This window comes from Manis javanica, chromosome 7, assembly GCF_040802235.1.
Source record: "Manis javanica isolate MJ-LG chromosome 7, MJ_LKY, whole genome shotgun sequence".
Classification (NCBI taxonomy): domain Eukaryota; kingdom Metazoa; phylum Chordata; class Mammalia; order Pholidota; family Manidae; genus Manis; species Manis javanica.
The window spans coordinates 71256461-71271564 of NC_133162.1; the positions used below are offsets into that span (position 1 = coordinate 71256461).

At 42.3% G+C, this 15104-nt stretch overlaps 1 protein-coding gene across 6 annotated transcripts in view; it reads right to left on the bottom strand.

The window, feature by feature from the left end:
- GRID1 (glutamate ionotropic receptor delta type subunit 1) overlaps positions 1 to 15104 on the bottom strand; it is a 699381-nt gene that overhangs the window by 35601 nt on the left and 648676 nt on the right. For all 6 annotated transcript variants that reach the window (XM_073241118.1, XM_037003097.2, XM_037003096.2 and 3 more), the window contains one exon: positions 12912 to 13107. In XM_073241118.1, the coding sequence (XP_073097219.1) occupies positions 12912 to 13107 (196 nt within the window). The remainder of the gene's footprint in view (positions 1 to 12911; positions 13108 to 15104) is intronic.

The window sequence follows — 15104 nt, forward strand, 5'->3', positions numbered from 1 at the left end:
AATTAAGCAGCACAGCGTTAGGAAGGTGCCACCTTAGTCAGTTGTATGGGAACCTGCTCCAGGAGGCTGACTAAGCCCCCTCACCCCTCCTTACCCCTTCTCTCCCTCTCTGCAACTGGGTGCCAGCAATCCTGCTCGTTCATGTTGAAGAAAGATGCACGTGGCTGTGTTTCTACATGCTTTCATTTCTTAATCACTGAACATTTATTCTGATTTTTAAAAGGATAAAAGGCTTTGGATATTCGTGTGCTTTGTCACTGTGCCGACCTCTACTCTAAGCCCTAGGGACAGACAAATGATTAAGAGACAGTCCATTCCGCTCCTAGGAATTTACCCTAAGACTGCAGCAGCCCAGTTTGAAAAAGACATATGCATCCCTATGTTTATCTCAGCACTGGAAATGGAAACAACCTAAGTGTCCATCAGTAGATGAATGGATAAAGAAAATGTGGTACATACACACAATGGAATATTATTCAGCCATAAGAAAAAAACAAATCCTACCATTTGCAACAACATGGATGGAGCTAGAGGGTATTATGCTCAGTGAAATAAACCAGGCAGAGAAAGACAAGTATCAAATGATTTCACTCATCTGGGGAGTATAAGAACAAAGAAAAAACTGAAGGAACAAAACAGCAGCAGACTCACAGAACCCAAGAATGGACTAACAGTTACCAAAGGGAAAGGGACTGAGGAGGATGGGTGAGAAGGGAGGGATAAGGGGTGGGGGAAAGAAAGGGGACATTATGATTATCATGTATAACGTGGGGGAGGGCACGGGGACGGCTGTACAACACAGAGAAGACAAATAGTGATTCTATAGCAGCTTACTATGCTGATGGACAGTGACTGTAATGGGGCATGTGGTGGGGCCTTGATGATGGGGGGAGTCTAGAAACCATAATGTTGCTCATATAATTGTAGATTAATGATACCCAAAAAAAAGAGACAGCCCAGTGGGGGATGTGGTGAGCAGGGAACTGATGCTGGGGGACATGTGCTGTGCTCTGAGATACAGTGTGATAAGCGAGCCCCTGGCCCTGCCAGAGGAAGGAGGAGCTGGGGCTGGAGAAGAACAGAAGGGTAGGCTTGGGAAAGGTGGATGCTCTTGCTGAGGGTGGAGGGATAGTCTAGACAACAAGAAAGGGAACAGAGTCCCAAGTAGCATGTACAGCACACAACGGTGGGGACAAGAGAAGGGACGGCTCAGATTCCTGAGACCAGAGCACCAGACGAGTGGCAGCAAGAGCTAAGGTTTCACTTGGATCATGTACCTCCTCCATGCCTGGGAATGGCACAGGTGCTGGAGTGAGAAAAATACTGAGATCAAACCCTGGGTATGAACTGACCCAAGCTTGACTTTCAGCAAGTCCCCTTCCCGCTCAGACTTCAGTTTTTCGTTCATAAACAGGTTGTGTAGAGGCACAAGTGAGCTAACACCACACCTGATCCATCCCACGCCTTGCTAATGGCAGCCATTATGAGTAAATTACTTGTCCAAATGATGCAAGGCCCCAATGGAAGGAAGGAAAACCCAGGTAAAGTAAGAAAGGCAACAAAAATCTTTTAATTTTGAAATAACATACTGTCCAGAATCAGCCTTTGTCTTTACTTTTACCTTATACTAAATCTAACTCAATTTTAGGAGGAAAGTATCAAGCCCACTCTTACAAATTAACTGAGTCAGTACTAGTAAATAACTTGATTAATGAATGAATGAGTGGATAGTTAAAACAACAAACAACCCCAAGAGTAAATCACAGCAGATATACACACTTGAGGAAGGGGTTTATATGGATATCAATTCTAATTATCAAAGAAAAGTAGACATCTAACCAGGATCTCGCTCAATTTTCTCCAACCCACCAAAGGTAATGAATCACTGATGGTAATGCCTAATGTGGGCCAAGGGAAAAAGGGGGTTGGAAGGAAAGTGATTTCTTCTCCACTCCAGTCCCCAGAAAAATAAAGCAAGTTAAAGCAATAATACTTACATATACATATAAAGAGAAAGAAAAAAAAATCACAATGAAGGATATGAAAATATGTAGAAAAAAATTTATAACGATATTTCTCCTATTAAAGATAAAAACACAAGGATTTGATAGGAGAAAAAAAACTCCCTGAAACCTAAGTATTCTTTTGATCCCAAAGATAAGAATGCAATTCATTCAAAGCCCTCTTTTGGCAATATTCAGTAATAATTTGTTGAGAACTTTATAAGTTTAAACCCTTTTTTAATACCATAATTCTACTTTTGAGAATTTGACCTGAAGAAATAACGCAGTAACTGAAAAACTATCAGTAAGAAGCTGTTCATTATAATGTTATTTATATTTGTAAAAAATTGGAAATGACCCAAATTACAATTAAGAAGGAACTGTTTCAATAAATTATTGTACATCTATTTGATGAAATATTAATTAGCCACCAAAATGACTTTCACTATGTTTTATAACTGTTAGAAAAATTCAGGATAAAATACATTTTCTATAACATCATAATCATATTAATTTTTTGTAGAGATACAAAAAAGACTAGACAGAAATACAAGAATTCCTAGAGCCTCACCTAGGTGGTGAAAAACAGTTCTGTCTGGTTACTTTCTACCTGTTTTTTAGAAATATTGTAAACTTTTCTCAATGTGACATACTACCTTTAAATGATAGATGTATAACCTAAGATTTCTTCTCAAAACTTATTATTTTAGATGTTGGCATGGACTTGGGAATAGTTGACCTTGGTACACCACAGAGCTAAAGTATGTGAAGGAGGCTCAGGTATATTAAGTGGCCAAGACACCTAGAACTAAGCCCAAGACTCAGAAAAGGGGTTCTGTAAACCACAACTGTTAAGTAGGGAAAGAACCACTGCCCTCATTCTCCAACAAGGAAACTACATCTTCAGTCAAAATAAAAATGAGTTTTGCTCACATGGCATTCTTCTGTTTTTCTGCCTCTCTGACTTCCTTTATTTTTGTGTGTGTATTTTATTTCCTGCTTGCCAGTTTCCTCTACCATTCTCACATATGCATCTTCAAAACTGAAAAAGAATTGAGGTATTTGTAAAACATGTGCCCCTGAACGGATTACCTTAGGCAGCTTTCTACAACCTCACTAAGCAGAACAAATCCCAGCTCTCTGTCCCTATAACCTTTTCAACATTAAATCACAGCCATTTGCTGTCCTCTGGAATTCAATAGGTATACCTTAAAGAAAAGGACTAAATCTGATACTTTATATTTTGAACCTAATAATAACAAAAACACAACATATAAAAATCTGTGAGATTCAGATAAAACAGTGCTTACAGGAAAATTCATAGCTTTAAATGCTTATATTAGAAAAAAAAATAGTAAAATCCTTGATCTAATTTCAACATTAAGAAAATCAAAGAGGTAAGAGCAAATTAAAACCAAAGTAAATAGAAGCAAGAAAAAAAATTTTAACAAAAAAGCTTAAATCAATGGCAAATGTTGGTGTTTTGAAAGGAAAAACTATGTTCATGGATTAGAAGACAATATTGTAAAGATACCGATTATCCCCAAAATGTTCAGCAGATTCAATGTAGTGACTTAATGTCAAAATCTCAAGCTTTTCTGAAGAAATTTGATATGATGATTCTAAAACTTAAATGGAAATGCAAAGGATCCAGAATTACCCAATATATTTGTAAGAGAAGAACAAAGTTTGAGGACTTCCACTACCTGATTTTAAGGAGTTATTATAAAGCTACAGTGGTCAAGATATCTTTGTGTTGGCATAAGAATAGATACATAGATCAGTGAAACAGAATAGAGAATCCAGAAGTAGACCAACAAATACATGGTCAGTTGATTTTCAATCAAGATATCTACTCCATTTGTTAAGTAAATTCAAGTCTTTTTAATAAATGATGCTAGGTAAAAAAAAAAGGTGCTAGAGAAAAAAGGTGAACCTAGACCACTTCTTTATTTCATATACTAAAACTAATTTGAGATGCAATATAGACACAAAATATTACAACTCTGGAGTAGGCAAAATTTCCTTAAGACAAGACACAGAAAGCATTAACCATAAAAGAAAAGAAAAATTGATACATGGGTTTTATCAAAATTAAAAATTTCTAATCCTCAAAAGACCATGAAGAAAGTGAACGAGCGTGTTATAGATTGTGAATCATATCAGCAGTACTTTTATTTAAGGACATATCCAGTATATAGAGAAAACTCATCTAAGTCAACAATGAAAAGATGAAGTGCCCAGTGAAAATGAACAAAAGCCTTACACACATACTTCTTAAGAAGCTCTGCAGATGGCAAATAAGCACATGAATGAGTCACCAAAGGAACGCAGATTAAAAAATGAGATGTCCTTCACCATGTCCAAGAGTTTCACCTTAAGCACCTTGGTCACAAGCATTTTTCCTGCAAACATGTTCCCCATAGAACTAATCAGCTATAAGGCAATTTTGTTGTAAAGGATATAACAAATAATAAAAAGGGACATGAGAAAGGAAGTGATGCAACAGGAAAATATTAACAGAGTTTATTAATTTCTTCCTTCCTTAAGAGGGTATCACTTTTCCAAATAACTAGGACAGCTATTTGTCACTGAGCTTTTTTGCATTGCAATGGGAAAGCCTTCTTCACTGTTGTTCCTTTTCTGGCTTATTGTCACGTGTCCATCAATAGACGTTCCAAAGTTCTAAGGGAAATGCGGAAGAAATGCTAGTGCTGTAATGCATTTGTTAGTGAGCTTTGTTATCATTGTAACTGATATGTTATCATTTTCTCATATAAGGTATTCTGCAATCTGGGTTCACACTCTTCTTTCACATTTCCAGTAAGTTTTATCACCATAGTTTCTATCAAGTGAACATGAGTAGCTGTCATCTTCCACTACTTTTAAGACTGCCATGTCCATACCACTGTAGAGACCATAATGAGGGCTCGCTAAGATTTATAAAATATAAAAATGGAAACTTTGTCAATGAGTAAATGAAACCAGTGTCAACCAGTTACTTTATCTTTTATGGCAACATTGCCTTATGGCCAATTAGTTATGCAGCAAAATGCTTGTGCAAAATGTCTACAGTAAAGATGCAAAACTTCATTAGCTGTCCTTCACATTCCCAGAATCATCTACAGTTAGAAAGACTGACAACACTAAATGTTGGTTGGGATGTCCAGCAACTGGAACTTACAAAATGTAAGTTAAGATACTGCTAATGGGAGTGTAAAATAGAATAACCACATTAGAGGTGGTTAGACAGTTTCTTACAGAAGTAAACACGTATCTACTCTATGACCCAGAAATTCCACTCTTGAGAAATCTAGCCAAGAGAAATGGAAGCATAGCTCCACAAAAGTCTTCTATAAGAATGATCATATTGTCTTATTGGTAACAATTGAGATGTATGTTAGCTGGAGAATAGATAAGCAAATTGAGGTTTGTTCACACAATGGAATAGTCATCAAAGGAAAAATGAAAAAAGAAAGAAGATCCACAACTTCGTGCTTCAATTTCATAGACATTTTGTTGGGTGAAAAAAACTAAATACAAGTACACATATTTTATATTATCCCATGTATACGAATTACAAGAACAGGTAAACTTACTCTGTGGTCCTAGAAATCTGTAAGTGGTTGCTTCTGGGGGGTAGGGAGAAGTGCAAAAAAGTGCCAAAAAGTGACATGAGGAGATTTTTCAAGGTCATGGAAATGTTCTCTGTCTTGTTTTGGGTAGTGATTATTATACAATTGTATACAATTACCTAAATCCATGAAATAAACACTTTGAAATATGCCTCTTATTATATATCAATTATACCTCATAAAAAAGCTAAAGTGCTATTTGTCTATTTTATTATCTTCTTTTCCTAACGTACAGAAGGTGCTAAGTCAGTTTGCTGACAATACTGAATGTCAACCTTGTGCTATAATCCACCCTGGACCCCTCCTACCCCATGCATTGGGGAGCTTACAGCTAATCTGGGCAGGCTCCTTTCCATCGTACAGATAGCTCAGAGAGGTGGATTCACTTAACCAAAGCCACAGATTAAAGTAGGTTCAAAGTGTAACTTGAATTCACATCTCCAAACTCTTAGGCAGAAGCTATTCAAGCTACGTTTCTTGAATGGCTGAATACATGAAGAAATGAATGAGTAAAAGAAGAGACTAGTGAACTTGCAGAATGGATATTGTGCCTTTTTAGCGAGGACAGGAGGTGTAGAGATGAAGTACCCAGTGTGAATGTCTCAGAAGGAAGGAGGCATAGAGTCTCCGATCTGCACTGGTTTGCAGGCAGAGAAAGGACAAAATGTGTGTCCTGGAGTACGCCTGCATTTGCTGCCACCAAGAGCAGTGTCACTGCCTTCCAGTGCACGGGGCTAGCTAGTCCATGCCCCTCCCTTGGCAGGAGGGTCAGACCTGCACCAGGGATCCCTTTCATCACCTTAGCCAAACCTTTCTCATCACTGAACCCAACATTCCCCAAATAAAAGAGTACCATCCCATTGAAGACTCTTCTCCTCGCCTGGAGGAACTCCAGAATGCTTCCGTACCTTGCTCCTTCCACATGGAGAACACCGCGGGGTACTGAAGTATTTTATCCTCCCATAGAAGGCTGAGTCCTTCTGGGAGCTACCTTCTCCACCACAGTATGGTCCCTGACACTCGGCAGGCAGAGTGTGCTTCCCTTGCCACAGGGCAGTCAGCAAGGGGAAGGAATAAATGTAGGTATGAGAGGCACTACTGACACATAACCTCTACTACCAGGGCAAGCATTAGATCAGTGTGGAAATGAACAAGATTTGTGAGCCTGTTTTCTTCCTGCATTTGCATTCACACTTTATGACCTCAGTGATATTTACTGAGTGGAAAAAAAACAAACAAACAACCTTCAGTTATGACTGCAGGACTCATAAGCTACTTCCCTTTGAAAAATACTATCTCCAGCCACAGGGTCTGAAACAAGCCACTTTATTTATTCAGAGAGCTCAATGAGCTGTGAAGATTGACATTTGAACTATTAACATTGTATTCGATTTGACAATGTTATTAAATATTAGGTCTGATTTACAGACAGGCTTAATAAATTGGCAGTCCAGGTCAGCTCTGGCACTGCACAGAAATTGGGTTATGCTGGCTGTTAGTTGGAAAAAAAACCCCACCAACAACAGTAAAGTCTGATTTCATTTGACAAAGTTATTATCATATAAATTTGAACAACTTGCCAGCTCAATTCTCCATCTCAAAGTTTCTCTAATTGATATTTTTAATAGTTTGGAAATCAAAAGATAAAATCACTGACTTAAATGACCTTCGCTATGACACATGGAAGGAGAGGTAAGGCTTTTGAAAATGGGAGCTGGGCATGTATCTTATTACTCTGGTGTAAAAGAGGAAGGGAAATAAAAGTTCAGGTAAAGCATCTGCAATGGGGTAGAGACACAGTGAGGTCTGAGATGGGGATGTTACCCCATGGGAAGAGGCAAGGATGAGTGAGTCTCTCATGACCCATGTCTCTGTGACCTGGAGCACGTCACTTAATCTCTCTGAGGCTCAGGTCCCATTTCTACATGATGGCAATAATAATGATCAAGTAGTTTTCTTTAGGATGAAAGGAATAATAAATGTAGATCATCTGGTGCAGTGTCTCACACACAGAGGCTGCTCCATGGGTTCCAGGCCAGGAGTAAAGCTGGGTCCCAGTGCAGTGAGGGGGAAGTCAGATCTGAATGGGAAGAAGGCCCAGTCTGTAGGCAGAGCTATATGCTGCTAGGTGGCCCGCAGCTGGACATTGTACTATAGATATGCCTATGTGCTTTTAGATGCCACTGACCCAGGGGCAGATTCCTTGGGCACCCACTGCTCTAGACCAAAGAGATTCAACATTTTTCTGTAAAGGGCCAGGTAATAAATATATTAGACTTTGGGGACCAAATGGTCCAGTTACAACTACTCAGCTCTGCTGGAGTATCAGGAATGCAGCCGTAGACAGTATGTAAATGAAGATGTCTGTATTCCTGTAGACTTCTATTTGCTGAAACAAGAAATGGGCCAGATTTAGTCCATGGACCATAGTGTGCTGACCCCTGGCCTAGTCTTTCCTCAAGCCTGACAGGAGCAGGTGGCTGAGAAGAATGAAGGCAGCCTATCTCCTCTTTTTGAGGACCAGCAGGGTCTCTTCCCTAAGACAAGGCCAACAAGAGACAAGCCTGAAGGAGGTCCCAGAGCTCTTCCCCTTGTCTCTCCCATCAAGGAATCTCTGAAGGTAGCCCACTAACTGATGGCACAAACTACATCACTGATGTTATGTGTCTCTGCTCTGACAGCACGCAGGTGACTCATTCAGGGGCATTCCAGGATTTATTAAGACTTACTGGGTGTCAGGCAGGTTTGTTGTAAAGACGGTATGCCGTGAGACCTTACTAAATAAGTAGAACTTCCCTCCCCTTCTGAGTTCCTTCCTGCTCTGTCCATCAGGGCCCCGAAAGGGCTGTCCCCTCCTTGTCTGAGTGGGCACTGGCATGAAGGAGTGGGTCGCAATGGTGAGGCAAGCATGACTTAATCCCTTTCTCTGGTTCTGAAACTGTAGAAAAGTGATTATCTCTTAGTGAGCAATTTCCCACCTAAATTGGTTTCAAGTCGTTAAAAGCTGCAGCACTCGCAAGGAAAAAATAACTGTGGCTCTCCAAGGTTAGCCTCCACACCAAGCTCTTTGACTTTAGCAGCGATCAGACCTCACTCCACTGTCAAGCACTCTTCAGAAATGTAGCCAGAATCACCAAAGAGTAACTGGAAATTAGAAGAAGGGTTGTCCTCCCCTTGCTAAAGAAGTTTCCTGCATTATCCCTTGGGGGCATCCCCTCTACGCCATTGCCAGACTGCCTGCCCTGCAGAGAAGCAGGGTCTGTTTTGGATTTACAGAAGCCACTTGTCCCTGAATATCAGGATCAGGCCCATACTTCCCAAATGCTGGATTGTTCCTTTATAGTTTCTGGATTGAAGACAGAGCCCTCTCTTGAGGAATGGTCAGCCCCAGCCCGGTCTGCTGTGAGCCAGGCAATTCACAAGGTTTCTATAGCCACAACCTGGGGGGTAAGGAGCAGTCCCATAGGGGCAGGGGACAGGAAGAGTTTCAGACAAGCATTTAGATACAGGAGCCCACCCAAACAGGTACATGAGGGCGGATCTGGGAGTAAATCTGAGATCTCCTTCCAGTAAGAAATACAGTACACTCCATTTTCTGACAATACTATAAACCTACTTTTATGACACTAGTTATAAAAACCTTAACATTTGTCTAGTGCTGGCAGTAGTTTTTTTTCCTTAAAGATCCAAATGCAAGAGGGAGATTTGTGACCCCAAAGCATGCTTAGGGTTTATAAAACGAAGGTGTCATAAAAGTAACACATCATACGTACTGAGAAAAGATTAGATTCTGTACCATGAAGCTATAGGCATTTGTAAGGAATCCTTTATTTGCATATCCCACTACTTATTCTTTCTATATTGTTTTATTCATGAGTATGACCCTAAATATCACCAGAGGGTGAATGATTTCTAATATGCCAGCAATGGACTAAGGGTAGGTAAATGAGGAAATGTCTCCCTGATGACCCATCTCCAGATTTCTCACCTGCAGAGAGGGCTTTAGGGGCGGTGTCTGCCCTCTAAAGGTACTCCAGGAGCAAGAATGGGCGGCACATGGGAGTGTGCAAGGGGAGAAGGGGCTGGCATGTGTGGAAGCCAAACTCTGCCTGGCTTGGTCTGGATTTATTTATCTGGAAGAGTAGGAGGGGCACAGAATGGGATCAATCACAGTCCTTGGCTTGGGACACCCATCCTTTTGTGCAGGAATGACCCTCTTTTTACATTAACTCACTTATTATTTATTATAATGAGGAATGAATTAAAAAATAAAACACCTGTAAATCTAAAGCTAACACTGGCCCTGACTTACCTCCAACAATATGCTTCTCTCTTACCTGTTGCTCTGCCTCTCTCATATCTAGGAACCGCTAAGGTAAATCTTGTCTTTTATCATTACTTTGGATGGGTATGCACATGTGTTTTATACATTTTAAAAAGGGTGTTATATTGCATGTTATTTTCTATTAGTTGACCCATATGATATTGCCTTTAATGCTTTTTTTTTACTCAGTTTTATTCTGCTAAGATTCATCTGTACTATCACAAGAAACTGCAACCCATTTCATTGCAGGCCATATATATATTTTTTACCTTGTTAATGTTCATTTGGATTGTTTCCAGGATTTTGACTATAAGCAATACTGCTATAGCCTTTCTCCTCCCTGGTGTGCATGAGGGAGCTTATTTTGGGTGGATACACAGGAGTGGAATTGCTGGGTCACAGAGTACATTCATGTTCTGCTTTATAAGAGAAATGACAAATCATTTCCAAAGTGGCTGTACAGAGTACCCGCCCACCAGCAACTAACCACCTGTTATTTCCATCCTCTCTACCACCGATTTAATTGGCATAAAATGATATATCTTTATAGTCTTGGTTTGCATTTCCCCGCAACACTAATAGGTTTGAACATCTCTTCATATGACTATCGGCCATATGCGTTGCCTCTTCTGGGATTACTGGCCATTTGTGTTGCCTATGCAAGTCTTTTGTCCATTTTCCTGTTACATTTTCTTATTGATTTGTAAAAATTTTTCCTATAATCTTTTATTAATCCTAAATTGATCATATGTATTGTGAATTTCTCCATTTCTCCTGCTAGTGTGTGATTTGTTTACTTTCTTTAAAGTGCCTTGCGATGAGTAAAAAGTAGCTGTCTTTTCGAAGAAGTGCTTTTTGAAACACTGTTGCAATGAATCTTCAAAGGAATCCTATGTGGATGGGAGTATTGGCTCTCTAAGAGAGACAAAGGAAGCATAGAAGGGAACCTCGGAGGCCATTTGGCCCAGGCCTTATGTTCATAAAAGGTCCTAAATCACCTTTGTACTCATTATCTCCAAATGAAGTCATTGACAGCCACAAAGATCCACTGTCAGGGATGAAAGAAGTCCTGGCAGCTCAAGGTTAGGGAACCATCCTTTACAGTTACATGGGAATGAAGAGGTTTTAATAAATCTTGTAAGCATGGAAATAGCACATTTACATTACATTCTATTACTTTTGCTTATGTGACAATCAGGTGTAAACACTCAAAATCTACCATACATATACCTTTAAATATTTTAAGTTTCTAAGGAGACCCCAAAATGAGAAGTTGCCCAGACCCCTCTCAACTCTGAGTGGTTCCAGACAGGAGTGGTGTGTTCAATTTTATGTAGTTGGTGGGTCATGGATCAAGGATTCACACCCAAATGTGTCAGGCTCCAGAGCCCAGACATTTTCTGCTGTTTGACATAGCTAAACAACAAGAAGAAGCCATCCTGAGCCAACTGCTATGTGAGAATGCATGGCCAGGGGCTCACTCCACAAGGAGCAGTGCAGCCAGGCACTGAGTCCTCAGTTGGACAGAGGCTGCACTCAGCCTCCAGGCACCCTGCTTCTGAAGTGGGGCTCCAGACCTGGACTCCCTTAGGGCTCTCCTGGAAGGGCTGGCAGACTGCTAAGCACCCTTGTCAACATGAAGAGCAGGGTGGTGGGCCCTCACGGCCCCAAAGCTCTCCCCAGACTTTCCCCTTATATCCACTGCCCTCTGCAGTAAGGCTAAGTGATCACCAAGTAGCTGGGGATGTGGATCGCAGATGTGCGTGCATGCATATGTGCATGCACGTGCATCCATGAATATGTGAATGCATGAATGTGTGTATAAGAGATAATGCGTGTGAGTGGTGTGTGAAGGTTCCAGAGAGGTGGTGATGTAGGTAGACTAGGGAGCAGAAGGAAGGAGGCTGCCTGGGCATAGAGGAGTGGTGCTGGCTATGGGAGCACATCTTGTCACATCACTCACGAGCGATCTCAGGGACAGCAGACATGACATGGGTGGGCTCCTAGACGCAAGAATGTCACCACCAGCAGCATCTTTATGATGCCTGTCTTCATTCCAACATCTTCCTTCTCATTGGCCTTCAGGGGCTCAGCAGCACATGGCATATAAATGCCAAACTGAGCCCAGGTATCAGAATCTGCCTAGGAATGTGACCCCATGTCTCTGATTCTCTTATGTGCAATGGGATAATAATGAATAATTGGGTCATTTGGGATAATTAAACAAAATAAATGAACAGTTTAACCCACTGCTGAAAAATGTGATGACTTCTCTTTGCCCTTCACTCTGGTCCTGGCCTCTTCCCACCCTGTCCTCCCTCAGTGTGCCTCAATACAGCCTCCATCCTGGGCTTGCTGTCCTCACCGCTGTCTCCCCAGCACACCTTTTCTCCAAAGCATGATCCCACAGATACGCCTGGCCCAGGTGGCTGGTCCTTGCTCTGGGCCTTCCATCCCCATGTGTGGCCTTCCATCAACCCCTATGGCTTCCTCCAACCCCTGGCCAGCCCACAGTGTTACCCACCCTTTCCTGAACTTTGTCCTCTCATCTGTCCACCTCTTACCTGATTCTCTGCTCCTCCCTTTGCTGAGTGTTCTCACTTGGGGTAGGCAGGCCCCTCTGGGCTACACGCCCATGAGGAGGGAGGTCTGTGTTTTGGGTTTAATCTGCCTGCTCTTCCCTCACTCTTTGGAAACCTAGAAGGTACCTAATGAGCAATCTTGCTTCTGCTGCCAAGTATGGGCATCTGCCTAGAGAATATGTGCATCTCCACTTGATACTCACAGGCCTGTGAGAAATGCCTATCTAACCGGCTGAAGATGGGTCACCCTGCAGGTGATAGGGTTATCAAAGGAGATGCCTCTGGGAAGGTGTCTCCTACCTTGGAGATGACTGTGCCCATGACCTGTCACAGCACACACATGGCCAGGTGGCCAGCCCCTGCCTACCTTCCTGATGCCTTCTGAAGGACTGGACACACAGTTGTCAGCCCCTCCATTCTTGCTGATGGTCCGCCAGAGCTCAGCAAATGTGTTGTCTTGTTCCAGGGGGTTGGTACCCTTGGCTCGGAAATACTCGTACACAGCAGAATCCCGGACAGTGCCATAAGATATTTCCACTTGTTTGGAGAGGTCCTGGAATGTCCTGAAATGCAAAAGGCAGTGAAACCTGGGTACATGCTGCACACTGCAGGATCTAAACTTCTGAGGTCCAAGCTCAGCTGTGGCCCGCTATCCACATTCTTTACTCCCGACAGTCAGTAGCATGAGTCCCTTAGCCCAGAGCAGGACTTGTCAGGGCCTCATTCTACCAGTTATGTTTCCTCAGTGTAGATTAATTCAATAAGCTTACAGAACACCGAAAACCAGGTCCTGTGCAGAGCCTGAGGGACAAAGGATGAGTAAGACACAATTCCTACCCTCAAGGAGCTTACAGACTAGCTGTTGAAATGTAAAAGACAAACAATCACAATATAAAAGTCAGGGCAACATGAGAGGCTGGATACTGAAAGTCTCCAACTCAAAGGCCTACAGCACAGGAAAGAAAAACCTGTTGGCAAGATTGATGAAATGACTGATCAGACGCAGGGACTGAGCCAATTAGAGGCATGTTCCCTCCCAAGCTTATGCAGCTGTTCTTGGCATCACTCAGTTGTTGCCCCCAACCGAACCAATTTATTTTTCAATAAAGAAAGAAATCTGTGTTTTACATGAAATCTTTTGATTTTTAAGCATTGACAATTATTTAAAAGAAGGTAAAAATAAAACAAAACACTTCTGAGAGCCCTAGGTGCATTGCACATGGAGGAAAAGCAGGTAGCTCAGGACAGGGGCATGTTGGAAAGAGGGGAAGTATCAGGAAGGCCCATCAGCAGCCCAAAAGTAGATGCCTGAGCTGGGGGCACAGGAGGAGAGCCTCCTTTGGGGTTGGAGAAAGAGTCAGACTGGGAAGGACCGATAGGCACGAAGTTCTTACTTGCCCTGAGATGAGCGCCACCGGGGTCAGGGTGTTGAGAGAAGGTCACACACAGAATAGAACTGCAGAAACAAAAAGCTCAGTGGTCAGCCAGGTTCCAACCTGACTGCTCTTTACCGATTACTCTTCTGGAAATCTGTCTCTCCTTTTTATCAGCCAGGACTCACCCCCAGCTCTCACGGAGCCACCATTCCCACGAAGAGATCTGATACCACCAGTCTGATCTACACAACCCTCCATCTTCCGGTCTCATCTCTGGCTGTTGCTCCTGCCTCCAAAAGGCCTAAAGCCAGGGTTGAAATATGAAATCCCACAGTCTCATTTATGGCTCTAGGCCATGGTGCTCCCTCTGCCTGGGATTCCTTTGTCTCAGTCATCCACCCAATATACTTCTGCAAACCCCTTGAAGATCCAGTAGCTGCCTCTCCCCATGGGAAGCCGCCACTGTCCCTTACTGCCCTGTGCCAGCTCTCCACCTTGTTTGGCTTCTAGGGCAGCACGATCTCTCCGTGATTTCAGAGAGAGGCATACAAGAGGGAGGGCAAACAGGAACTCTGGAGTCCAGTGCCCTGCCTTGTCCCCTAGCTCCACCATCACTAAACTGCAAGTCTGGCTAAGTCAGCTAATCTTTCTGTGCCTCAGTTTCCAAATCATGTTAAAATAGGTCTACAAGCAGAGCCTATGGCAGAGGGCCACTGCGAAGATTAAATGGGGTGATGTGTGTTCAAGTCTTAGAGCAGAAGCTGATGCAAACTCAGGCCCAGTAACTAGCAGCAATTATTCTGCATTATTGTTATATGTCTGGCTCCTCTAGTAGAACTGGAGCCTAAGCAGCCCCAGGATTGCATCCATGGCACTGGACTCAAAGTTGATACCGGCCTTCATGACATGGACACAGAGGAGCCAGCAACGGATGCTTCCTCCTACCTTGGAGATGCACTCCCTGGAGATCCTTCAGGCCTCCCTCCGTGGCCCAGAAATAGAGCTCAGTATTCATTTTAATACATTACAGATGAAAGGAAACATAAAATAGCAAATTCAATGAAAAAATCTTTCTAATTATTGTTCATAATTTATGTCTAATTGAAGCAAGATGTTCCTTTGCTTGAAGGGCCCCAAGGGTTATAACTCTGTTGTAATTTGGGTGTAATGAAAGGAAGGGAAAT